Genomic DNA, 26,035 nt, shown 5'->3' on the forward strand with positions numbered 1-26,035 from the left:
ACGGGACTCTTAGCAAAGAACCCAGGTGTGGCTGAAAGGCTGCCCACGGTGGAAACAGCTGTAGCAGTTTTCCCAGGAAAAAGCCACAAGCCTTGGGGGCTCAGAGGCCCATGGACAAAAAAATGCCTTTCCTCCTAGCAGGAAGCCCGCCGATTCTTGGGAAAGGGAAGGAACAAACTCAGAGCCTCAGGGCCCAGGGTGAGATTAGCACTCCAGCAGGACAGGAATCTAGCTGGGTGACCTCTCTGAGCCTCAGTCTCCTCCTCTGACCATGGGGACAACAAACTTCGCTTGCAAGGTGTGCGGAAGGTAAGGATGTAGGAAGGCATTTAGTAGGGCTTGTTCTCTAACCACCTCTCTCCGAAAGTTTCAAAGGGAGTGGGATCTGGAGAAGCTTGAGGCCTCAGGCCTGGGAAGTAGGAGCACTTTCCCTTATACCCACCACCATCCCAGGCCTGGAAGAAGTAAGATCAGAAGTTGGACAAGAGGTCCGGCCGCGCGGACGTCACCGTAGCTCGCCACTGTCGGCTCGGGTGGGCTCGGGTGGGCTCGCGTGAACGCAGCCAGCGAGGGCAGAGGCCAGCAGAGGCGGGGAGCAGGCCGAGCGGAGAAACGGAGAAACGTATCCCGGGTCGCTCCCTGCTTCGCCGCCGCCTCCTGGCAGGGCCAGCGGAGCCAGTGTTCCAGCGCCCCCGTAACACCTCAAAGCGCACGGAGTCCGTTTTGGGGACCTTGGCGGCAGGGTGAGGGGGACCTAGGAACCTGCGGTGGGGCCGCCGCGGGGCCGAGCGCCTAGACCTCGCCCTTAGGTAAACGGGGGCGGACCCGGGGGGTGGATGAGCTCGGGCTGCGTCGGGCTGAGGCGGAGGTGAGCGGCCAGCGAAGAGCGCAGGAGCGGGCCCGGGAGGACGCGAGGGCGGACCCAGTTTCGGAATAGCGCGGCCCGGGCGGCGTCGTGCGCTGGGAGGAATGCTGGGGCTGTCGCTAGCGCCAAACTTGACCACGCTGAGACCTTTTCATTCTGCTCTGAACTTCAAATTTCCCTCCCCCTTATTTATTTTTATTTATTTATTTATTTATTTATTTATTTATTTTGAGACGGAGTTTCGCTTTTGTTGCCCAGGGCTGGAGTGCAGTGACATGATCTCGGCTCACTGCAACCTCCACCTCCTGGGTTCGAGCAATTGTCCTGCCTCAGCCTCCCCAGTAGCTGGGATTACAGACCCCCGCCACCATGCCCAGCTAAATTTTTTTATTTTTATTATTTATTTATTTATTTTTGTAGTAGAGACGGGGTTTCACCATGTTGGCCAGGCTGCTCTCGAACTCCTGTCCTCAAGTGATCCGCCTGCCTCAGCCTCCCAAAGTGCTGGGATTACAAGCGTGAGCCACCGCACCCGGCTCTCCCCCAATTTTTTTTTTTTTTTTTTTTTTTTTTTTTTTTTTTTTTTTTGAGACGGAGTCTCGGTCTGCCGCCCAGGCTGGAGTGCAGTGGCCGGATCTCAGCTCACTGCAAGCTCCGCCTCCCGGGTTCACGCCATTCTCCTGCCTCAGCCTCCCGAGTAGCTGGGACTACAGGCGCCGCCACCTCGCCCGGCTAGTTTTTTGTATTTTTTAAAGTAGAGACGGGGTTTCACCGTGTCAGCCAGGATGGTCTCGATCTCCTGACCTCGTGATCCGCCCGTCTTGGCCTCCCAAAGTGCTGGGATTATAGGCTTGAGCCACCGCGACCGGCCTCTCCCCCAATTTTTAAAACTCGCTGGCCAGGAGTTCAAAACTCAGCCTCACCAGTCGCCCCTTCTCAGACGGAGGAGGTTGTTTTGTTTTGTTTGAGAAAGAATCTCACTCTGTCGCCCAGGCTGGATTGCAATGGCGGGATCTGGGCTCACTGCAACCTCTGCCTCCTGGGTTCAAGCCATTCTCCTGCTTCAGCCTCCCGAGTAGCTGGGATTACAGGCACCTGCCACACACCCAGCTAATTTTTGTATTTTTAGTAGAGACAGGGTTTCACTATGTTGGCCAGGATGGTCTCAAACTCTTGATCTCAAGTGATCCGCCCACCTTGGCCTCCCAAAGTGCTGGGATTATGGGTGTGAGCCACCATGCCCGGCCAGACCTGGGGTTTAGACCCATTAAAGAGCTTCCTTACAGATGGCTGACAGTCTTGCCACCAATTATTTCAAAAATAGATGCCTGTTTTAGAGTACTTAAGACATTCGCAGATTCAAATGTTGAATTTTCAAATATCGCTGATATATTTCTGTATTGTATTACCAAAAAAAAAAAAAAGAAAGAAAGAAAAAGTCCCACAGGAGTTTGGAACCAGAGAACAGCCTGTTTGGGGAGTGGGGAGCACAGGAGGGCTGCCCGGGCCCCTCCTCCTCCCTGTTCCTTCAGCTCCCACCCTCTGCCAGACTTACCTGTAAATCGGGCCATACTTCTGGAAATTCTGGACATGGTGAAGGTGGACTTTGTGTGTGCCTGTCTCCCTCCAGAAATGGTACAGGTTTAGCCAGCCATTGTCACCAGGAGAGGGGATCTCATTGAAGGGGCGAGGACTGCGAGTGGAGATGCCAGCTCCCTCACTGGTGGGCACCCTGAGATGCCCCAGCCTCTCCTTGGGGGCACTCAGAAAGGTCTGGCAGCCTTTGACCAAGACTGAGCGTGGGGGAAGACCCTTGGCCAGCATGCTGTCCCCACAGCTGTGACTGTACCTGCTCTACTCCAGTGGGGACTGCCAGGATGACTGTAGCTCTGGGCCACCAGGGCCAAGATTATAACTACCATCTCAAGGCCATGCCAGAAGCTGATAAAACGTTCACGTCCTTCCTCCTCCTGCAGGCTCTAACCCACAGACAGCTCCTCCCCTACTCGATATGAAGGTTCAGTCTGGAATTTCTGCAGCGTGAGATTTTCCAAATGACAGTGTCAGGCCTCTGAGCCCAAGCCAAGCCATCGCATCCCCTGTGACTTGCACGTATACACCCAGATGGCCTGAAGTAACTGAACAATCACAAAAGAAGTGCAAATGCCCTGCCTCGCCTTAACTGATGTTATTCCACCACAAAAGAAGTGAAAATGGCCGGTCCTCGCCTTAAGCAATGATATTATCTTGTGAAATTCCTTTTCCTGGCTCATCCTGGCTCAAAAATTTCCCCCACTGAGCACCTTGTGACCCCCACTCCTGCCCGCCAGAGAACAACCCCCCTTTGACTGTAATTTTCCTTTACCTACCCAAATCTTATAAAATGGCCCCACCCTTATCTCCCTTCACTGACTCTCTTTTCGGACTCAGCCTGCCTGCACCCAGGTGAAATAAACAGCCATGTTGCTCACACAAATCCTGTTTGGTGGTCTCTTCACATGGACGCACATGACATTTTAGTGCCATGACTCGGATCAGGGGACCTCCCTTGGGAGATCAATGCCCTGTCCTCCTGCTCTTTGCTCTGTGAGAAAGATCCACCTATGACCTCTGGTCCTCAGACCAGCCAGCCCAAGGAACATCTCATCAATTTTAAATCGGGTAAGCGGCCTCTTTTTACTCTCTTCTCCAACCTCTCTCACTATCCCTCGGCCTCTTTCTCCTTTCAATCTTGGCGCCACCTTTCAATCTCTCCCTTCTCTTAATTTCAATTCCTTTCATTTTCTGGTAGAGACAAAGGAGACACATTTTATCCGTGGACCCAGAACGCTGGCGCCGGTCACGGACTGGGGAAGGCAGCCTTCCCTTGGTGTTTAATCATTGCAGGGACGCCTCTCTGATTACTCACCCACGTTTCAGTGGTGTCTGACCACGCTGCAGGGTCGCCTGCCTTGGTCCTTCACCCTAGGCGGCAAGTCCTGCTTTTCTGGGGGAGGGGCAAGCACCCCAACCCCTACCCTCCTTGTCTCTATCCCTTCTCTGCTTTTCTGAGGGAGGGGCAAGCACCCCAACCCCTTCTCTGTTTCTACCCCTTCTCTGCTTTTCTGGGGGAGGGGCAACTACCCCGACCTCTTATTTTTGCACCCCCTCTTATTTTTGTGCCCTGACCTCTTATTTTTGCACCCCAATCCCTTAGTTCCACACCCCGACCCCTTTCCCACTTTTCTGGAGGGCAAGAACCCCCGAACTCCTTCTCTCCGTATCTCTACTCTCTCTTTTCTCTGGGCTTGCCTCCCTCACTGTGGGCAACATGCCACCCTCCATTCCTCCTTCTTCTCCCTTAACCTGTGTTCTCAAGAACTTAACACCTCTTCAACTCACACCTGACCTAAAACCTAAATGCCTTATCTTCTGCAATACCGCTTGACCCCAATACAAACTTGACAATGGCTCTAAATAGCCAGAAAACGGCACTTTAGATTTTTCCATCCTACAAAACCTAAATAATTGTCGTAAAATGGGCAAATGGTCTGAGGTGCCTGACATCCAGGCATTCTTTTACACATCGGTCCCTCCCTAGTCTCTGTTCCCAATGCAATTCGTCCCAAATCTTCCTTCTTTCCCTCCCGCCTGTCCCCTCAGTCCCAACCCCAAGCATCTTTGAGTCTTTCTAAAAATCATCCTTTTCTACAGACCCATCTGACCTCTCTTCCTTCCTCACCAGGCCAAGCTAGGTCCCAGTTTTCCTCAGCCTCCGCTCCCCTACCCTATAATCCTTTTATCACCTCCCCTCCTCACACCCAGTCTGGCTTACAGTTTGGTTCTGTGAGTAGCCCTCCCCGACCTGTCCAGAAATTTCCCTTAAAAAAGTGGCTAGAGCTAAAGGCATAGTCAAGGTTAATGTTCCTTTTTCTTTATCCGACCTCTCCCAAATCAGTTAGCGTTTAGGCTCTTTTTCACCAAATACGAAAAACTTAGCCCAGTTCATGGCCTGTTTAGCAGCAACCCTGAGACGCTTTTCAGCCCTAGACCCTGAAAGGTCAGAAGACCATCTTATTCTTAATATGCATTTTATTTTATTACCCATTCTGCTCCTGACATTAAATAAAACTCCAAAAATTAAATTCCGGCCCTCAAACCCCACAACAGGACTTAATGAACCTCGCCTTCAAGGTGTACAATAATAGAGTAGAGGCAGCCAAGTAGCAACTTATTTCTGAGTTGCAATTCCTTGCCTCCACTGTGAGACAAAACCCAGCCACATTTCCAGCACGCAACTCCAAACGCCTGAACTGCAGCTGCCAGAGGTTCCCCCAGAACCTCCTCCCCCAGGAGCTTGCTACAAGTGCTGGAAATCTGGCCACTGGGCCAAGGAATGCCCGAAGCCCGGGATTCCTCCTAAGCCGTGTCCCATCTGTGCAGGACCCCACTGGAAATTGGACTGTCCAACTCGCCTGGCAGCCACTCCCAGAGCCCCTGGACCTCTGGCCCAAGGCTCTCTGACTGACTCGTTTCCAATCCTTCTTGGATTAGCAGCTGAAGATCAACGCTGCCCCATCGCCTCGGAAGCCTCCTGGACCATCACAGATGCTTTGGGTAACTCTTACAGTGGAGGGTAAGTCTGTCCTCTTCTTAATCAATACGGAGCCTACTCGCTCCACATTACCTTCTTTTCAAGAGCCTGTTTCCTTTGCCTCCATAACTGTTGTGGGTATTGATGGCCAGGCTTCCAAACCTCTTAAAACTCCCCAATTCTGGTGCCAATTTGGACAACATTCTTTTATGCATTCGTTTTTAGTTATCCTCACCTGCCCAGTTCCCTTATTAGGCCGAGACTTTTTTTTTTTTTTTTTTTTTTTGAGATGGAGTCTCGCTCTGTCACCCAGGCTGGAGTGCAGTGACCAGATCTCAGCTCACCGCAAGCTCCACCTCCCCGTTTTACGCCATTCTCCTGCCTCAGCCTCCCAAGTAGCTGGGACTACAGGTGCCCGCCACCACGCCCGGCTAATTTTTTGTATTTTTTAGTAGAGACGGGGTTTCACCAAGTTAGCCAGGATGGTCTCAATCTCCTGACCTCGTGATCCGCCCGTCTTGGCCTCCCAAAGTGCTGAGATTACAGGCTTGAGCCACCACGCCCGGCCCTTAGGCCAAGACATTTTAACTAAATTATCTGCTTCCCTGACTATTCCTAGGCTACAGCCACACCTCATTGCTGCCTTTTCCCCCAGTTCAAAGCCTCCTTTGTGTCTTCCCCTCATGTCCCCCCACCTTAACCCACAAGTATAGGATACCTCTCCTTGGCGACTGATCAGTCACCCCTTACCATCTCATTAAACCCAATAACCCTTACCCCACTCAACGCCAATATCCCATCTCGCAACATGCTTTAAAAGGATTAAAGCCTGTTATGACTCACCTGCTACATCACCTTTTAAAGCCTGTAAACTCCCCTTACAATTCCCCCATTTTACTGTCCTAAAACCAGACAAGGCTTACAGGTTAGTTCAAGATCTGTACCTTATCAACCAAATTGTCTTGCCTATCCACTCCGTAGCACCAAACCCATATACTCTCCTATCCTCAATACCTCCCTCCACAACCCAGTATTCTGTTCTGGATCTCAGACATACTTTCGTTACTATTCCTTTACTCCCTTCATCCCAGCCTCTCTTCGCTTTCACTTAGACTGACCCTGACACCCATCAGGCTCAGCAAATTACCTAGGCTGTACTGCTGCAAGGCCTCACGGACAGCCCCCATTACTTCAGTCAAGCCCAAATTTCTTCCTCATCTGTTACCTATCCCAGCATAATTCTCATAAATACACACTTACTCTCCCTGCTGATGGTGTCTGGCTAATCTCCCAAACCCCAATCCCTTCTACAAAACAACAACTCCTTTCCTTCCTAGGCATGGTTAGTACAGACAGAATTCTTACACAAGAGCCAGGACCGCATCCTGTAGCCTTTCTGTCCAAACAACTTGACCTTACTGTTTTATCCTAACCCTCATGTCTGCGCACAGCGGCTGCCACTGCTTTAATACTGTTAGAGGCCCTAAAAATCACAAACTATGCTCAACTCTCTACAGTTCTCATAACTTCCAGAATCTATTTTCTTCCCCCAATCATCACTCAGGACAATGCTTATGCTGATAAGTTAGCTAAAAAAGCAGCTAGCATTCCAACTTCTATCCCTCACGGCAGTTTTCCTCCTTCACATAGGCCACTCCCACCTACTCCCCCACTGAAACTTCCACCTATCAGTCTCTTCCCACACAAGGCCAATGGTTCTTACACCAAGGAAAATATCTCCTTCCAGCCTCACAAGCCCATTCTATTCTGGCGTCATTTCATAACCTCTTCCATGTAGGTTACAAGCTGCTAATCCACCTCTTAGAACCTCTCATTTCCTTTCCATCATGGAAATCTATCCTCAAGGAGATCACTTCTCAGTGTTCCATCTGCTATTCTACTATCCCTCAGGTATTGTGCAGGCCCCCTCCCTTTCCTACACATCAAGCTCGAGGATTTGCCCCGCCCAGGACTGGCAAATGACTTTACTCACATGCCCCGAGTCAGAAAACTAAAATATCTCTTAGTCTGGGTAGACACTTTCACTGGATGGGTAGAGGCCTTTCCCATAGGGTCTGAGAAGGCCATCGCGGTCATTTTAGACATAATTCCTCGGTTTGGCCTTCCTAACTCTATACAGTCTGATAACGGACCAGCCTTTACTAGTCAAATCACCCAAGCAGTTTCTCAGGCTCTTGGTATTCAGTGAAACTTTTATATCCTTTACCATCCTCAATCTTCAGGAAAGGTAGAACGGACTAATGGTCTTTTAAAAACACACCAAGCTCAGTCACCAGCTTAAAAAGGAATAGACAATACTTTTAGCACTTTCCCTTCTCAGAATTCAGGCCTGTCCTCGGAATGCTACAGGTTCCAGGCCATTTGAGCTTCTGTGTGGACACTCCTTTTTATTAGGTCCCAGTCTCATTCCAGACACCAGACCAACTTGGACTGCACCCCAAAAAACTTTCATCCCTACAGTCTTCTGTCTAGTCATACTCCTATTCACCATTCTCAACTACCCATAAATGCCCTGCTCGTGTTTATACTGCCGGTTTACACTGTTTCTCCAAGCCATCACAGCTGATATCTCCTAGTGCTATCCCAAACCGCCACTCTAAATTCCCTCTTAAAGTAAGTAAATAATCTTTGCTGGCAAGGCTATGCTGAGCCTCCTTAAGCACTCTCTAATTAGATGTCCTAGGTCTTCCCAATTCTTAGTCCTTCAGTGCCTGTTTTTCCTCCTTCTCTTACCTTGTGTCTTCCATTTAGTTTTTCAATTCATACAAAACCGCATCCAGGCCATCACCAATCATTCAATACTACAAATGTTTCTTCTAACGACCCCACAGTATCACCCCTTACCGCAAAATCTTCCTTCAGCTTAATCTCTCCCACTCTAGGCTCCCACGCCGCCCCTAATCCCGCTTGAAGCAGCCCTGAGAAACATCGCCCATTCTCTCTCCATATCACCCCCCAAAAAATTTTCACCACCCCAACACTTCACACTATTTTGTTTTATTTTTCTTATTAACATAAGAAGGCAGGAATGTCAGGCCTCTGAGCCCAAGCCAAGCCATCGCATCCCCTGTGACTTGCACGTATACACCCAGATGGCCTGAAGTAACTGAAGAATCACAAAAGAAGTGCAAATGCCCTGCCTCACCTTAACTGATGTCATTCCACCACAAAAGAAGTGAAAATGGCCGGTCCTCGCCTTAAGCAATGATATTATCTTGTGAAATTCCTTTTCCTGGCTCATCCTGGCTCAAAAATTTCCCCCACTGAGCACCTTGTGACCCCCACTCCTGCCCGCCAGAGAACAACCCCACTTTAACTGTAATTTTCCTTTACCTACCCAAATCCTATAAAATGGCCCCACCCTTATCTCCCTTCACTGACTCTCTTTTCGGACTCAGCCTGCCTGCACCCAGGTGAAATAAACAGCCACGTTGCTCACACAAAGCCTGTTTGGTGGTCTCTTCACACAGACGTGCATGACAGACAGGGAGACCCCTCTGTCTCTGCCCTCAGTGCCAGTCCTAGCAGACTCCTGAAATATCTGCCTGTGCCTTTGCCTGAGCTGGGCCTCCTGCTGGCCCCTGCAGCGGAGTCCATGCCCTGGTAGCCATTGGTCAAGAATGCAGACAACCTATGTTTGGGGGAAATGAGGGGCCTCAGAGACATCTTGCCAGCTTGGGGTAACATATGTCTTAGTTATGGCCCCACTGTATAGACACACATCAATGAACAACAGGGATACGTTCTGAGAAATGCAACCTTAGGCTCTTTTATTATTGTTATTATTTTGTTTTTTGAGAGAGAGAGAGTTTCACTCTTGTTGCCCAGGCTGGAGTGCAGTGGCGTGATCTCAGCTCACTGCAACCTCTGCCTCCTGGGTTCAAGTGATTTTCCTGTCTCAGCTTCCCGAGTGGCTAGGATTACAGGCACACACCACTGTAAGGGTAAACTGAGGCTGGAGCCAAACCGGGAATGAAGACACAAGGCAAATGGCAGTAAGAATACCCTTTATTAGGACTCGCGGGCGAGGTTCCTCAGTCCAAAGGTGCGGGCTGAGGAAGTCACGCTGAGGGAGGAGGGTAGGGGTTTTTTATTTTTTTTTATTTTTTATTTTTTTTTTTTTGAGACGGAGTCTCGCTCTGTCACCCAGGGTGGAGTGCAGTGGCCGGATCTCAGCTCACTGCAAGCTCCTCCTCCCGGGTTCATGCCATTCTCCTGCCTCAGCCTCCCAAGTAGCTGGGACTACAGGCGCCCGCCACCTCGCCGGGCTAGTTTTTTTTTTGTATTTTTTTAGGAGAGATGGGGTTTCACCGTGGTAGCCAGGATGGTCTGGATCTCCTGACCTCGTGATCCGCCCGTCTTGGCCTCCCAAAGTGCTGGGATTACAGGCTTGAGCCACTGTGCCTGGCCGAAGGTAGGGGTTTTTTTATAGCCCAAGAGGTAGGGAAGCTGGTTGTGCAAACAGGGCCTGGGGGGTCTTGAAACTACTAAGGCAGGAGTTGAGTAAGGGTCATGAGGAAGGGGTCTTTGGAAACTGTCAACCAAAACTGCTGTTTACGAACTTGTGGAATGCAGGTGAGCTGCAGGTCATGGGGGAGGGTGGTTGCCCAGCCAGAACTCTGACGCATGTAAGTCTGCGGGTGTGTACAAGGGTGAAGGGAGTCTTTAACAAAAGGCCTGCTACACCGGGTAACACCGCCATGTTGGGTCTAGATTCCTGCCTAACAGCCACCATGCCCAGCTAATTTTTGTATTTTTCATAGAGATGGGGTTTCATCATATTGGTCAGGCTGGTCTCGAACTCCTGACCTAGGTGATCCACCCGCCTCGGCCTCCCAAAATGCTGGGATTACAGGTGTAAGCCACCACGTCTGGCCTCCTTAGGCTATTTCACTGAGGTGTGAACAACCCAGAGTTCACTGACACAAACCTGGATGGTATAGCTTACTACACACCTGGGCTACATGGCATAGTACAAACCTGTACAGCATGTACTGTACTGAATACTGTGGGCAATTGTAACACAAACACAAGTATTTGTTTAAATATAGCTAAACACAGAAATGGTACAGTAAAAATAAAGTAGTATAATCTATGGGACCACATGACCAAAATGTCATTATGCAGCATGTGATTGTATATATATATGTGATTATAAACTGTTTTGTATAGTTTCCTGATTTTAAAATACTGTATATTTTCTGAAAATATTATGTAAATGGAAAGTGTTGCATTATTATTTTTTAAATTACAGTTGTATTTGTTCATTATAGAATGCTGAGGAAAAAGACAAACCAGAAAATTAAAATCCTGTGAGTTATTAATGTTAGAATGAAAGAAACCAGACACAAAAGAGTACACACTGTTGGATTCCATTTTGATAAAGTTCAAGAATTGACAAAATTAATTTATGGTGTTAGAAGTGTTTCTCTTGTCAGGTAATGCCTGGAAGGGGGTACAACAGAACTTTCTGGAGTGCTGGAGATGTTCTTTCTTAAGCTGAGTGTTTGTATATGTAAAAATTCACTGAACTATACATTTGTGATTTGTTTCATTTTATTAAATATGTTACCTCAATAAAAGTGTAAACAAAAGCTCTGCATCTTTGCCTAGGTAATCCTTTCTCCAGTATTAAAAACAATGACCCTTAGAGAAAGGACACAGACTCATTGAGTAGGAAAAAGCCCCAAATAAGCTTTGGTGCAGATTTCCTCCTCCTCAGATTCTGTGGGAAGAAGGAGGTCCCTGACTCCCGAGAGATCAAATTGTCACTGCAGGCAGAGCATGGGCCACCCTGACACAGTGAAGAGAACAAGGAGATGGGTACTAGAAGCCAGCTGCCCTGAGAAGCTCTGCACTTACTGACATCTGGCAAGGAAGGGGCAGCAGTTGATTCAGTGGATCCCAGTAAGGGTGGCAGCATCACCACACCTAACAGTCGTCCTGGTGACCCAGATGATGGCCATTGGACTCTCTCTGTTTATGAGGCCTATGAATGTGGTCCTGGCTTTTATCAAAACAGCTGGGCATCCGGGGGTAGGTTGTCCAGGCACAAATTTCCAGAGTTTTTGGAAATTCTCCGGCTAATGACTCTATGCCTCAACTCAAGGCAAAAAGCCAGAAACTCTCTTTCCCAGCATACCTTGCAACTGGGATGCAGGCAGATGACTTGAGCTCTACCAATCAGATGCACCCTCATGAAATCTTTGTTGAGAAGGTAGCAACATGATGAAACAGGCACCATGTGAAACCCAGTCTGACATATGGGGTGGAAGGGACCTCCACCCTGGGACAGCTGCAGTGCCTGAGCCCTGTGGGGTTCAGTGGGTGGCCTCCAGGGCAGCTCTGAGATGTGAGTTCAGTGATATTCCTGAAACCTTGGCATCCAAGCCTGATTATTGACCCTCCTAGAGATTTAGTGAGGCACATGGTCCCCTTAATACATTTTTTTTTGTACTACATGTTAGCTAGAGTGAATTCTGCTGTTAACAACTAAGAACTGAGTGATACCCTGGTAAACAGCTAACTATATTGCTAAAAGTTTGTCATACTCTTTTCTTCCTTTCTTTTTTTTTTTTTTTTTTTGGTGTGTGTGTGTGTGTGTGTGTGTGTGTGATGGAGTTTCACTCTTGTTGCCCAGACTGGAGTGCAATAGTGCAATCTCGGCTCACCGCAATCTTTGCCTCCTGGGTTCAAGTGATTCTCCTGCCTCAGCCTCCCAAGTAACTGGGATCACAGGTTTATGCCACTACGCCCGGCTAATTTTTTCTATTTTTAGTAGAGACAAGGTTTTTCCATGTTGGTCAGGCTGGTCTTGAGCTCCTGACCTCAGGTGATCTACCCACCTCGACCTCCCAAAGTTCTGGGATTACAGGCATGAGCCACTGCACCCGGCCTGTCATACTCATATTTCAAACTTACTCCAAACATTTTGTTCCAGCTCAGATAATCCTACTTTTAATTTATTTACACGCTTTAACTCCTTAAGGGGACAGTCTGGGAACCAAAGTGAGAAAGTCTCATGGCAAACTGTGACTTGATGGAAAGGAGGGCAAAAGATTTGTTATGGGGACTGTCAGGCCTCTGAGCTCAAGCTAAGCCATCATATCCCCGGTGACCTGCACATATACACATCCAGATGGCCCGAAGCAAGTGAAGAATCACAAAAGAAGTGAAAATGGTCAGTTCCTGCCTTAACTGATGACCTTCCACCACAAAAGAAGTAAAAATGGGCAATCCCTGCCTTAACTGATGACATTATCTTATGAAATTCCTTCTCCTGGCTCATCCTAGCTCAAAAGCTTCCCCACTGAGCACCTTGTGACCCCCACCCCTGCCCGCCAGAGAACAACCCCCTTTGACTGTAATTTTCTGTTACCTACCCAAATCCTATAAAACAGCCCCATCCCTATATCCCTTCACTGACTCTCTATTTGGACTCACCCTGCCTGCACCCAGGTGATTAAAAAGCTTTATTGTTCACACAAAACCTGTTTGGTGGTCTCTTCACATGGACGCACGTGAAATTTGTTGTCATGACTCGGATCAGGGGACCTCCCTTAGGAGACCAATCCCCTGTCCTGCTGCTCTTTGCTCCATGAGAAAGATCCACCTAAGACCTCAGGTCCTCAGACCAACCAGCCCAAGGAACATCTCACCAATTTTAAATCTGGTAAGCGGCCTCTTTTTACTCTCTTCTCCAACCTCTCTCACTATCCCTCAACCTCTTTCTCCTTTCAATCTTGGCTCCATCTTTCAATCTCTCCCTTCTCTTAATTTCAGTTCCTTTCCTTTTCTGGTAGATACAGAGGAGACGCGTTTTATTCATGAACCCAAAACTCCAGCACCGGTCATGGACTCGGGAAGACAGTCTTACCTTGGTGTTTAATCACTGCGGGGACGCCTGCCTGATTATTCACCCACGTTTCAGAGGTGTCTGATCACCAGGGGGATGCCTGCCTTGATCCTTCACCCTTAGTGGCCAGTGTCATTTTGGGGGGCAAGCACCTCCCACCCCTTCTCTCCATGTCTCTACCCTCTCTCTTCTCTCCATTTTCCTGGGGGGCAAGCACTGCCCATCCATTCTATACTTTCCTGGGGGACAAGCACCCCCCAACCCCTTCTCTCCGTGTCTCTACCCTCTCTTTTCGCTCCACTTTCCAGGAGGGCAAGGACCCCCCACACCTTCTCTCCATGTCTCTACCCTCTCTTTTATCTGGGCTTGCCTCCTTCACTATGGACAACCTTCCACCTTCCATTCCTCCCTCTTCTCCCTTAGCCTGTGTTCTCAAAAACTTAAAACCTCTTCAACTCACACCTGACCTAAAACCTAAATGCCTGATTTTCTTCTGCAATGCCGCTTAACCCCAATACAAACACAACAATGGTTCCAAATAGTGGCACTTTCAATTTCTCCATCCTACAAGATCTAGATAATTCTTGTCATAAAATGGGCAAATGGTCTGAGGTGACTGATGTCCAGGCATTCTTTTACGCATCGGTCCCTCCCTAGTCTCTGTTCCCAATGCAACTCCTCCCAAATCTTCCTTCTTTCCCTCCCGCCTGTCCCCTCAGTCCCAACCCCAAGTGTTACTGAGTCTTTCCAATCTTCCTTTTTTATGAACCTATTTGACCTATCCTCCTCCCCAGGCTGCTCCTCACCAGGCTGAGCCAGGTCCCAATTCTTCCTCAGGTTCTGCTCCCCCAGCCTATAATCCCTTTATCACCTCCCCTCCTCACACCTGGTACGGCTTACAGTTTCATTCCGAGACTAGCCCTCCCCCACCTGCCCAACAGTTTCCTCTTAAAGGGGTGGCTAGAGCTAAAGGCACACTCAAGGTTAATGCGCCTTTTTCTTTATCCGACCTCTCCCAAATCAGTTAGCATTTAGGCTCTTTTTCATCAAATATGAAAAACCCAGCCCAGTTCGTAGCCCGTTTGGCCACAACCCTGAGACACTTTACAGCCCTAGACCCAGAAAGACCAGAAGGCTGTCTTATTCTCAATATGCATTTTATCACCCAGTCAGCTCCTGACATAATAAAAGAAAAGAAAAACTCCAAAAATTAGATTCTGGCCCTCAAACCCCACAACAGGACTTAATTAACCTCACCTTTAAGGTGTACAATAATAGAGAAAAGTTACAATTACTTGCCTCCACTGTGAGACAAAACCCCAGCCGCACCTCCAGCACACAAGAACTTTAAAATGCCTAAGCCGCACATGCCTAAGCTTCAGTGGTCAAACATTCCTACAGGAACTTCTCCATCAGGAACTTGCTTCAAGTGTCAGAAATCTGGTCACTGGGCCAAGGAATGCCCCGCAGCCTGGGATTCCTCCTAAGCCGTGTCCCATCTGTGCAGGACCCCACTGGAAATCAGAATGTCCAACTCGCCCAGCAGCCACTCCCAGAGCCCCTGGAACTCTGGCCCAAGGCTCTCTGGCTGACTTCTTCCCAGATCTTCTCGGCTTAGCGGCTGAAGACTGATGCTGCCCCATCGCCTCAGAAGCCTCCTGGACAATCACAGAAACTTTAGGTAACTTACAGTGGAGGGTAAGTCTGTCCCCTTCTTAATTAATATGGAGGCCACCAACTCCACATTGCCATCTTTTCAAACGCCTGTTTTCTTTGCCTGCATAACTGTTGAGGGTATTGACAGCCAGGCTTCTAAACCTCTTAAAACTCCCCAACTCTGGGTGCCAACTTGGACAATATTCTTTTATACACTCCTTTTAAGTTATCCCCACTTGCCCAGTTCCCTTTTTAGGTCGAGATATTTTAATTAACTTATCTGCTTCCCTGACTATTCCTGGGCTACAGTCACACCTCATTGCCACTCTTTTCCCCAATTCAAAGCTTCCTTCACATCCTTTCCTTGTATCTCCCCACCTTAATCCACAGGTATGGAACACCTCTACTTCCCCTTTGGCGACTGATCATGCACCCCTTACCATCCCATTAAAACCTAATTACCCTTACCCGGCTCAATATCCCATCCCACAGCACACTTTAAAAGGATTAAAGCCTGTTATCACTTGCCTGTTACAGCATGGCCTTTTAAAGTCTATAATCTCTCCTTACAAAGCCCCGATTTTACCTGTCCAAAACCCGGACAAGCCTTACAGGTTAGTTCAGGATCTGTGCCTTATCAACCAAATTGTTTTGCCTATCCACCTCATGGTGCCAAACCCATATACTCTCCTGTCCTCAATACCTCCCTCCACAACCCACTATTCTGTTCTAAATAAACCTAGCTGACCCCACAGATCCTAAATCCTTTCCCCACTCCCCTTTCCATTCCTTAAAAAAGAGCTCCCACACTAGTTCTCCCTAACTCATCACTCCCTTTTCATTACATACAGCCAAAGTGCAGGGCTGTGTGGTTGGAGTTCCTACACAAGAGGCGGGACTGCACCCTATAGCCTTTCTGTCTAAACAATTTGACCTTACTGTTTTAGCCTAGCCCTCATGTCTGCGTGTGGTGGCTGCCACTGCTTTAATACTTTTAGAGGCCCTCAAAATCACAAACTGTGCTCAACTCACTCTCTACAGTTCTCATAACTTCCAAAATCTATTTTCTTCCTCACACCTGATGCATATACTTTCTGCCCCCCGCCCCACTACCTCTCAGCAAGCCGAACTCATTGCCTTAACTCGAGCCCTCACTCTTGCAAAAGGACTATGCATCAATATTTATACTGACTCTAAATATGCCTTCCATATCCTGCACCACCATACTGTTATATGGGCTGAAAGAGGTTTCCTCACTATGCAAGGGTCCTCCATCATTAATGCCTTTTTAATAAAAACTCTTCTCAAGGCCACTTTGCTTCCAAAGGAAGCTAGAGTCATTCACTGCAAGGGCCATCAAAAAGCTTCAGATCCCTTTGCTCAGGGCAATGCTTATGCTGATAAGGTAACTAAAGAAGCAGCTAGCTTCCAACTTCTGTCCCTCATGGCCAGTTTTTCTCCTTCTCATCAGTCCCTCCCACCTACTCACCCACTGAAACTCCCACTTATCAATCTCTTCCCACACAAGGCAAATGGTTCTTACACCAAGGAAAATATCTCCTTCCAACTTCATAGGCCCATCCTATTCTGTTGTCATTTCATAACCTCTTCCATGTAGGTTACAAGCCGCTAGCCAGCCTCTTAGAACCTCTCGTTTTCTTTCCATCATGGAAATCTGTCCTCAAGGAAATCACTTCTCAGTGTTCCATCTGCTATTCTACTACTCCTCAGGGATTGTTCAGGGCCCCTCCCTTCCCTACACATCAAGCTTGGGGATTTGCCCCTGCCCAGGACTGGCAAATTAATTTTACTCACATGCCCCAAGTCAGGAAACTAAAATCCCTCTTGGTCTGGGTAAACACTTTCACTGGCTGGGTAGAGGCCTTTCCCACAGGGTCTGAGAAGGCCTTCACGGTCATTTCTTCCCTTCTGTCAGACATAATTCCTTGGTTTGGCCTTCCCACCTCTATACAGCCTGATAACAGACCAGCCTTTACTAGTCAAATCACCCAAGTAGTTTCTCAGGCTCTTGGTATTCAGTGAAACCTTCATACCCTTTACCATCCTCAGTCTTCAGAAAAGGTAGAACGGACTAATGGTCTTTTAAAAACACACCTCACCAAGCTCAGCCACCAACTTAAAAAGGACTGGACAATACTTTTACCACTTGCCCTTCTCAGAATTCGAGCCTGTCCTCAGAATGCTACAAGGTACAGCCCATTTGAGCTCCTGTATGGACGCTCCTTTTTATGAGGCCCCAGTCTCATTCCAGACACCAGCCCAACTTGGACTGTGCCCCAAAAACTTGTCATCCCTACTATCTTCTGTCTAGTCATACTCCTATTTGCCATTCTCAAGTACTCATAAATGCCCTGCTCTTGTTTACACTGCCAGTTTACATTGTTTCTCCAAGCCACCACAGCTGATGTCTCCTGGTGCTATCCCCAAACCGCCACTCTTAACTCCCTCTTAAAATAAATAAATAATCTTTGCTGGCAGGGCTGTGCTGAACCTCCTTAGGCTCTCTCTAATTGGATGTCCTGGGTCCTCCCAATTCTTGGTCCTTTAATACCTGTTTTTCTCCTTATTTTATTCGGACCTGTGTCTTCGCTTAGTTTTTCAATTCATACAAAACCACATCCAGGCCATCACTAATCATTCTATACAACAAGTGTTTCTTCTAACAACCCCACAATACTACCCGTTACCACAAAACCTTCCTTCAGCTTAATCTCTCCCACTCTAGGTTCCCACACTGCCCCTAATCCTGCTTGAAGCAGCCCTGAGAAACATTGCCTTTTATCTCTCTATACCACCCCCCAAAAAATTTTCACTGTCCCAACACTTCAACACTATTTCATTTTATTTTTCTTATTAATATAAGAAGACAGGAATATCAGGCCTCTGAGCCCAAGCTAAGCCATCATATCCCCTGTGACCTGCACTATATGTCCAGATGGCCGGAAGCAAGTGAAGAATCGCAAAAGAAGTGAAAATGGGCAGTTCCTGCCTTAACTGATGACATTCCACCACAAAAGAAGTGAAAATGGCCAGTCCCTGCCTTAACTGATGACATTACCTTGTGAAATTCCTTCTCCTAGCTCATCCTGGCTCAAAAGCTCCCCCACTGAGCACCTTGTGACCCCCACCCCGCCAGCCAGAGAACAACCTCCTTTGACTCTAATTTTCCACTACCTACCCAAATCTTATAAAATGGCCCCACCCATATCTCCCTTTGCTGACTCTCTTTTCGGACTCAGCCCGCCTGCACCCAGGTGATCAAAAAGCTTTATTGTTCACACAAAGCCTGTTTGGTGGTCTCTTCACATGGACATGCAGGATGTGCGTGAAAGGGACTGCTACTGTATTCCCTGTAGTTTTACCACCCTTAGGTAAGTGTTAAAAAACATTTTGATGTGGTTTCTTCTAGTCCTTTTTCTAATCCCTTTTCTAATTAATTCTTATTTATTTATTTTTTTGCTTTGTTTTCTGAGAGGTTAAAATTTTATTTACTCTGGCTGGACACGGTGGCTCATGCCTGTAATCCCAGCACTTTGGAAGGCCTAGGTGGGTGGATCACCTAAGGTCAGGACTTTGAGAACAGCCTGGCCAACATGGTAAAATCCCGTCTCTACTAAAAGTACAAAAAAATTAGCCAGGTGTGGTGGCAGGCCCTTGTAATCCCAGCTACTCAGGAGGCTGAGGCAGGAGGTTCAGCTGAACCCAGGAGGCAGAGGTTGCAGTGAGCCAAGATCGTGCCATTGCACTCCAGCCTGGGCAACAAAAATGAAACTCCATCTCAAAAAAATAAAATAAAATAAAATATTTATTCATTTTTTACTTCATCGTGTAGTTTTATCAAAATAATCCATGTAGGTGGTTGAAAAATTCAAGTAGTTCTTCTATGAGTCTGGACTCAACCAGAAAAGAAGACAGGTAGGAGATATGTATCAAGACATTGATTGGTTTATAAAATCATGAGACTGGCTAGGCAAGTCCCAAATCTGTAGGGGAGCCCATCAGGAAGAGCAGGCTGGGACTCTCAGGGATGGGATGAAGCCACTTTCCTCAGGCAGAATTTCTTCTCCTTCAGGGAAGCTGCAGCCCTGCTCTGAAGGCCTTTCAACTGATTGAACCAGGTCCACCCAGATCATTTAGGATAATCTCCATTTCTTAAAGTTAACTGATTTGTGGTTTTAATTACATCTTTAAAATACCTTCACAGCAACACCTAGATTCGTGTTTGATTGAATAACTGTGTCTAGTTGGCACATAAAACTATCAGTCAAGGCTACTACTATATGTAAAACTGTACATGAAACTGACTATCAACAGGATTACTAAACTTGTAAGGAAAGAGGGCAACCCCCTGCTCCAACCCCAGCCCTCCCTACTCCTGACACCATTTCCCAGAGGGGAATGGAAATCTCTTCTCCACAATCAACCAATCAGATTCCCATCCATTTGTTTTTTCTTAGAAGCATCTCCCAGCCATTGCTTTCCCTGATCCACGCTGCTTATCTCTAAGCCTGTGCATAGCTTTTATCCTCCCTTCACCATCATCTTGGAGATTTCCTTTTTCTTGCCTCTCTTCCTACCCCATGTCTCTCCTGTTTAGCTTGAATGTACCTCTCAGTACTTGCTTAGAAAGAGTGCATGAAAGGCTTAGTTTTGAGGCCTTTGCTTGTCTGACAATATCTTTATTCTGCCCTCACACTTGGTCAAGAGTTTAGCTGGATATAAAATTTTAAGTTGGTAATAATTTTCAATCTTTTAAAGTAATTTTTGAAAGCATAGCTCCATTGTCTTCCACTTTTTGGAACTGCCATTGGGAAGTCCAAGGCTATTCTGGTTCCTGTATCCTTGCATTTATTCTTTTTATTCCCATCTGGTAGCTCCCAGGACCTTCTGGCTGCCCTGAAATCTCACGATGCACCTTGCCACATCACATCAGTCCTTGGGCAAGAGACTTGGTGAGTCCTTTCAGTCTGGAAATACAAGTTCTCAAATCCCTATAACTGTTCTCATATAATTTATTTCATAATTTCTTCCCTTACTTTCTCTCTTACCTACTTCAGGAATTCCTATGGTTCATGTGTGAACCTCTTGATTTTATCTTTGTTGTTTTATTTTCTCTCCCATGTTCCATTTCTTTGTCCCACCAAATAATTCTCAACTTCAGCTTCCAACCTTTTTTTTTTTTTTTTTTTTTTTTGATGGAGTCTCACTCTGTTGCCCAGGCTGGAGTGCACAATCTCAGCTCACTGAAACCTCCGCCTCCTGGGTTCAAGCAGTTCTCTTGTCTCAGCCTCCCAAGTAGCTGGGATTACAGGTGCACACCACCACGCCTGGCTAGTTTTTGTATTTTTAGTAGAGACAGGGTCTCTCTATGTTGGCCACAGTAGCTGGGATTACAGGCACGCACCACCATGCCCGGCTAGTTTTTGTATTTTTAGTAGAGATGGGGTTTCTCTATGTTGGCCAGGATGGTCTCGAACTCCTGACCTCAGGCAATCTGCAGGCCTCGGCCTCCCAAAGTGCTAGGATTACAGGCGTGAGCCACTGCGCCCGGCTGCTTCCAGCCTTTCCACTGCAATTTTTATTTCCACAATCTGTTGTTTAATTTCCTACAGCCCTTTCTTATGTCTGGATGTAGGCACAATATGGATGTAACAGCTTCTCTTAACTCTCTGAAGATATCAAATATCGTTTTTGGTTTGTTCGTTTAGTTTTCTTTCACTTTCTGCATAGTCTTTTTCCTCTGAATTCCTTTTTCTGTTTGTTTTGATCCCTGCCTTTCATATTAGAAGATTCCTGGGCCGGGCTTGGTGGCTCATGCCTGTAATCCCAGCACTTTGGGAGGCCGAGGCAGGCAGATCACCTGAGGGCAGGAGTTCGAGACCAGCCTGACCAAGATAGAGAAACCCCGTCTCTACTAAAAATACAAAATTAGCCGGGCATGGTGGCATGCACCTGTGATTCCAGCTACTCGGGAGGCTGAGGCAGGAGAATCACTTGAACCAAGGAGGTGAAGGTTGCGGTGAGCTGAGATCGCACCACTGCACTCCAGCCTGGGCAACAAGAGCGATACTCCATCTCAAAAAAAAAAAAAAAAAAAAAAAGATTCCTTAAATGTCTAATGATTTTTGGCAGTCAACTCAAAGTCCTCCCTGGATTCCAAATTTAAGAGTCAGGACCCAAGTGACTGGCTGGAGTTTGGAACAAGTGGGCAGGGCTCACCTGGCTGTGGCTTCAGAGCAGGGTGATAGGGAGGACTCAGACACCAATCTCAGTGCCTGTACAACTTATCAATTGGGCTGATCATTTCCTCTATGGAAGATTCTTCTAGATCTTCACTTGCCTTACTGTGGCTGGAATTCAAACCTGAGTTGTACCTCGCCCAGGCCTGGGCTCTCAGGCCCTGGCCATGCTTCTGAGAAGCAGACCTGGGTACAGGTGCAGGGCAGTGAGCAATGTGACCCAACACCCTGGGGGATAAAGACCTCATCCCCTCCTCTTTCTCCTCTGGCCTTGCCCTCCACCATCAGCCAGGAACTTCCTCTGTGGAAGTCTGCAGTGATTTTTGGGTTGGCCTCACACAGGGCAGGCTGTGGGGAAGAGCCACTCTAGTTACTAGAGTGAGGCAAGGGCAGAGGCAGGCCTCAGAGGCAGCCCCAAGGGCCCGAGTCAAGAGTGGCTCTTCCCCAGCCTTGGAAAAACATGAAGAAAGGAATTTCACCTTGGAATCCTAATCCTCGTCATCTCTCCCCAGTTGACCCAGATCTGGGGCTGTAATTCAGTACAGCTGACTCAGAGGGGCTCTGGATCCCTTGAGCTGAGGTCTGCGGTCAGGCTTCACTCTGGACACACTCTAAGACCTTGGCAAATCTGGTTGCCATGGAACTCAGGATGTCAACTCTTCCCTGTCCACATACTTGATCTGTGTTGCCTTCCCCTCAGAGCTGCTTCCATACCCCCTCCCATTATATCATACCCCCAGACCCATTCTCCCAGCCCAGGTAAATCCCCCACACCCACCCCGCATCACCCTGCACCTACCACTTTCCCAAACAACAAGGGTCAGTCACCTATAGAGTTTTCAAGTCATTTCAACAAAATTACTGCCCACTTGGTAAAAATGTGTAGGTCAGAAAACACACACGTGCCATGTAGAGCATTTCATGACAACAATCTGCACTATACCTTATACTTATCATTGGAGAGTACAGCTTCTCTGTTTTTTCCCCCAAAATCTTATTTTCTGGCAAACAAGGCATTTAAAACACACATCTAAGAGACAGAAAATAGATTGGTGATTGCTTAGAGCTGAAGGGATGGAGGGATTAGAGGATGGGACATAAAGGGTGTAGGGATTCTTAGGATGATGAAAATGAAAATATTCTAAAGTATATTGTGGTCATTATCATACAACTCTCTGAATACACTAAAAGCCATTGAATTGCATACTTTAAATGGGTGAATTGTATGGTGTGTGAATTATAACTCAATAGAGCTGTTACCAAACACACACACACACACACACACACACACACACACACACGAGTGACACTCTCCTGGCCTCTTCTGTTGTATGTGTCAGCCCATAGATCACCCACCATGGCGAAAGATGTCCTTACACAGCCACTTGACCCCAGACTCCAATACCGTTGAACCACTTTCAACAAATTTAGAGCAACAGTTTTTAGCAGAAAAAAAGAAAAAAAAAAAAAAGCACTTATCAAGAGTGGTTGTTGCTCTCCCTGCTGGAGTGACCGCTACCTCATCAGTCATGAACCTTCTGATAAAGAGAGTTTGGAGAAAGCCTGTTTTGCCTCACTGATGACCTTGAGCCTGGAATGACATCAGCCGGGGAAGATGTCTCACGAGCAGCTGTCTCACGAGCAGCAGCAGGGTGATGAGCTTCCACAAAGAAAAGCAGTCCTCCAAGGACTGGTTTTTCCTCCAAGGGTCTCAGCACTGAGGTGACATTTATCCATTTCTGACTTACAGTCAATCCCGCTGTTCTATGCAGCCCCGCATTCCTCCCTCAGAAGAAGCCCTAATTGATGTGGCATGGAAGAACTTGTGGTCCTCTTGGCAGCCACCCCAACTTCTGTTCAGGCCTTTGCACCTCCCCTAGTGTTGTGGGGCACTGACCGCCTCCCCAGAAGTGGCCCAAGCTGGGGGTTATTGCCTCATCCTCCCCAATGGTCACAGTCACATCACAGCATAGGCCAGTGATTTGGTTTGGACCAATGAAACACAAGGAAAGTTTTGCTGGCAGCCTCTGGGAGAAAAGTTCACTCACTTCTCTGAAAGAGCTTCCAGAAACACATCACTCACCCCAGACGAGGCTGAATGTATTAGCTGTTTACTACTGCTTAACAAATTATCCCAAAACTTAGTGGCTTAAAACAATAAATGTTTATGATCTCACAGCTTCTGAGGGTGCAGCACCAGGAGCAGCTTTGCTGGGTGGTTGGGGGGCTGAGTGGCTCAAGCTCAGGGTTTCTCACAAAGGGGCTGCCGTCTCTGAAGCTTGATCAGGGTGGGGGATCAGCTTCCAAGCTGAGTGGATTAAACTGGCTCTGCTTCAAAACTTTTCAGTGGCTGTTTCGGGACTATTGAGAATATTAATGAATGATATATACATTTCAAAAGATATATATTATGTGTATATTACATAATTTTTCCCTCCCTCTCTCTGTTCTTGCCAGTACCCAAACTGAAATTTTCACCCTCTCAAAAGTGATGGGAAGTTAGGGTCCAACCCTCACCAACCCCCTCACGATGGGCAAGTGAATCCTCTGCTAGGTGAGGTTAGCCTAGTGCTCGACTATGCCTAAGTCCTTCTTGGCTCTCTCAAGACAGGCCCATACTTATAGTGCTCTCTCCTCCCACTCCTGCCTCCCACGTTCTGTAACTATCCTATCATTCTCAGAGTAGAGGGTGTACACATTTAGATCCATCTAAACGTTGCCTAGGATGGGGAACATGATTTTGTTCATTGCAGGCAGCTTGGATGAATAAAAAAGAAATTCCAGATCACAGACTTAAGATACAAGTGTATTCTCTCTCCCATAAAGGATGTCCAAGGCTGGGCAGTCCAGGGTGAGTATGTCGGTCCCAGCAAAACGCCAGGCTCCATCTTCCTGCTTCACCACAAAAACATTTGGTTGGCATCTCTAAGGCCACCTGATGGTGGAAGCTGCTGCTTGAGTGCTAACCGTCTTGCTGGCCAGAAGGCGGAAGAACTCAGGAAGACCAAAAGGGGCCCTCCCTGTAGAGCCAGCTTCATTTAAGCCCCTTCCTCAAAGTCCCACATGAGTCCAACCACATCTCGTTGGTGGGAACTTAACCACACTGAGGCAGGAGAATAGGGAATTAGGGTAACCAACGGTTAAGGCATGAGCAAAAGAAGAACGGGTGCAGCCAGTTCACATAAGCAAAAGGAACAGCAGGTACAATCAATTCTGGGCAGGATTAGGCAACATACAGGCCACATCTTCACTCCTGTGATAACCACAATCCAAGTCTCCACTTCAGCCTCTAATTGGTCATGGGTCAGTCCTTCATAGGATGTGACTGACTGGAGGCCTCTGGAGGGCACCAGGGGTGTTTTTGTTGTTTAGCTTAATAAAATCTGTCATTGAAGGGGCTCCTGAGCCGCTTGCTCGAGCCCACTCTTGCTCTGTGAATTGTACTTTCACATCTTCAATAAATCTGTGCCTTCATTACTCCATTCTTTCATTTCTTTGTCTTTTGTTGCTTTGTTTGTGCGTTTTGTTCAATTCTTTAACACGCCAGGAACTGGGACAACTCAGTCAAGACCTTCCATTCAGTAACCACATGACTATACCTGGGTACAGGGAGGCTGGGCAATGTCGTTTGGCTCTAGATGGCAATACACCTGGTAGCAGAGGTGCTAGCCAGACCATACACATAATAATAGTTTTGTATCATGAAACAAGCAAGGGTTTTGGAGACAGATGGACTTGGGTTCAAATCCTAATTCAACCACCGAGTGGTCGTGTGGCATAGGGCAAGACACTTGAGCTACTTGAGACTTAATTTTTTTCATATTTAAAATGGAGATAATCGGACCTGCCTCTCGGGGTTGTTGCAAGACAAAAAAAGCACTTAAAAGATTCATAGGTTCTCAAAGTAGCCCACCTAATGTCATTGTCTTTTTTTTTTTTTTTTTTTTTTTTTTTTTTTTTTTTTGAGATGGAGTCTTGCTCTGTCGCCCAGGCTGGGGTGCAGTGGCCGGATCTCAGCTCACTGCAAGCTCCGCCTCCCGGGTTTAGACCATTCTCCTGCCTCAGCCTCCCGAGTAGCTGGGACTACAGGCGCTGCCACCTCACCCGGTTAGTTTTTTGTATTTTTTAGTAGAGACGGGGTTTCACCGAGTTAGCCAGGATGGTCTCGATCTCCTGACCTCGTGATCCGCCCGTCTCGGCCTCCCAAAGTGCTGGGATTACAGGCTTGAGCCACTGCGCCCGGCCATGTCATTGTCTTAAACACCACCCTCTTGCTCAGCTTAGGGTATGGAGACCATACATGAAAATTAGGTGATTCTTTCCCTGTTTGTTTTCACATGCACAGCTCAGGGTATTTCACTAAGGGGGAGAAATACCCCAAGGTATTTCCCCCCGACTCCACCCTATTCCTTCCTCTGAGGGCGTTTCATCTGTTTCTGTGCCACCCCACTCTAACAGCTTAAAGGTAAGAGGGAGGGGCAAGGACCTAAGATGTTTGGAGAGAAACCAGCCCTAGAGATGGCATTCAAGGTTATGGCATTTCTCATCTTAAGTATCAGATGTGGCTGTTAAAACTATTTTATTATTGAATAGATTCCTTTTGCTGTTTGGGGATTTTCTTGTTTGTTGTTTGGCCTTGGGAGGAGTCACGTGGCCATATGGTAAAGAGACATTCCCAAGGAAGGAATGAAACACATTGTTCCTGCCCAGGCCAGGACTTATGTAGTCAGGGATTGTGAAGACTGAATGTTCTGTGTCCTGGAGGAAAGGAGACCCTGCTTTGGGGACTGTTTCTTTTTCTGGAT

The 26,035-nt window shown here is 47.4% G+C and overlaps 1 protein-coding gene and 1 long non-coding RNA gene across 4 annotated transcripts in view; one reads left to right on the forward strand and one right to left on the reverse strand.

Annotated features, from left to right (window-relative positions):
- The window catches only part of CYP11A1 (cytochrome P450 family 11 subfamily A member 1), a 51,320-nt gene extending 28,183 nt beyond the window's left edge, over positions 1-23,137 (reverse strand). Inside the window, exon 1 of one of the 3 annotated variants that reach the window (XM_077939861.1) lies at positions 22,766-23,137. Coding sequence is in view for 1 of the 3 variants with exons in the window: in XM_015142701.3 (XP_014998187.1) it covers positions 2,421-2,689 (269 nt within the window). In the remaining 2 variants the exon portion in view is untranslated. Of the gene's footprint in view, positions 1-2,420; positions 2,796-3,773; positions 5,826-22,765 lie in introns of those variants that run through there. The other 2 variants (XM_077939862.1, XM_015142701.3) reach the window with 2 other exon arrangements.
- LOC144329989 (uncharacterized) lies at positions 596-8,903 on the forward strand. The gene is made up of 3 exons (XR_013395765.1): positions 596-809; positions 2,842-3,526; positions 5,399-8,903. It is a non-coding gene; the product is annotated as an uncharacterized LOC144329989 (long non-coding RNA).
- Positions 23,138-26,035: the final 2,898 nt, after the last annotated feature.

The sequence above is a fragment of the Macaca mulatta genome, chromosome 7 (genome assembly GCF_049350105.2).
Source record: "Macaca mulatta isolate MMU2019108-1 chromosome 7, T2T-MMU8v2.0, whole genome shotgun sequence".
Taxonomy (NCBI): domain Eukaryota; kingdom Metazoa; phylum Chordata; class Mammalia; order Primates; family Cercopithecidae; genus Macaca; species Macaca mulatta.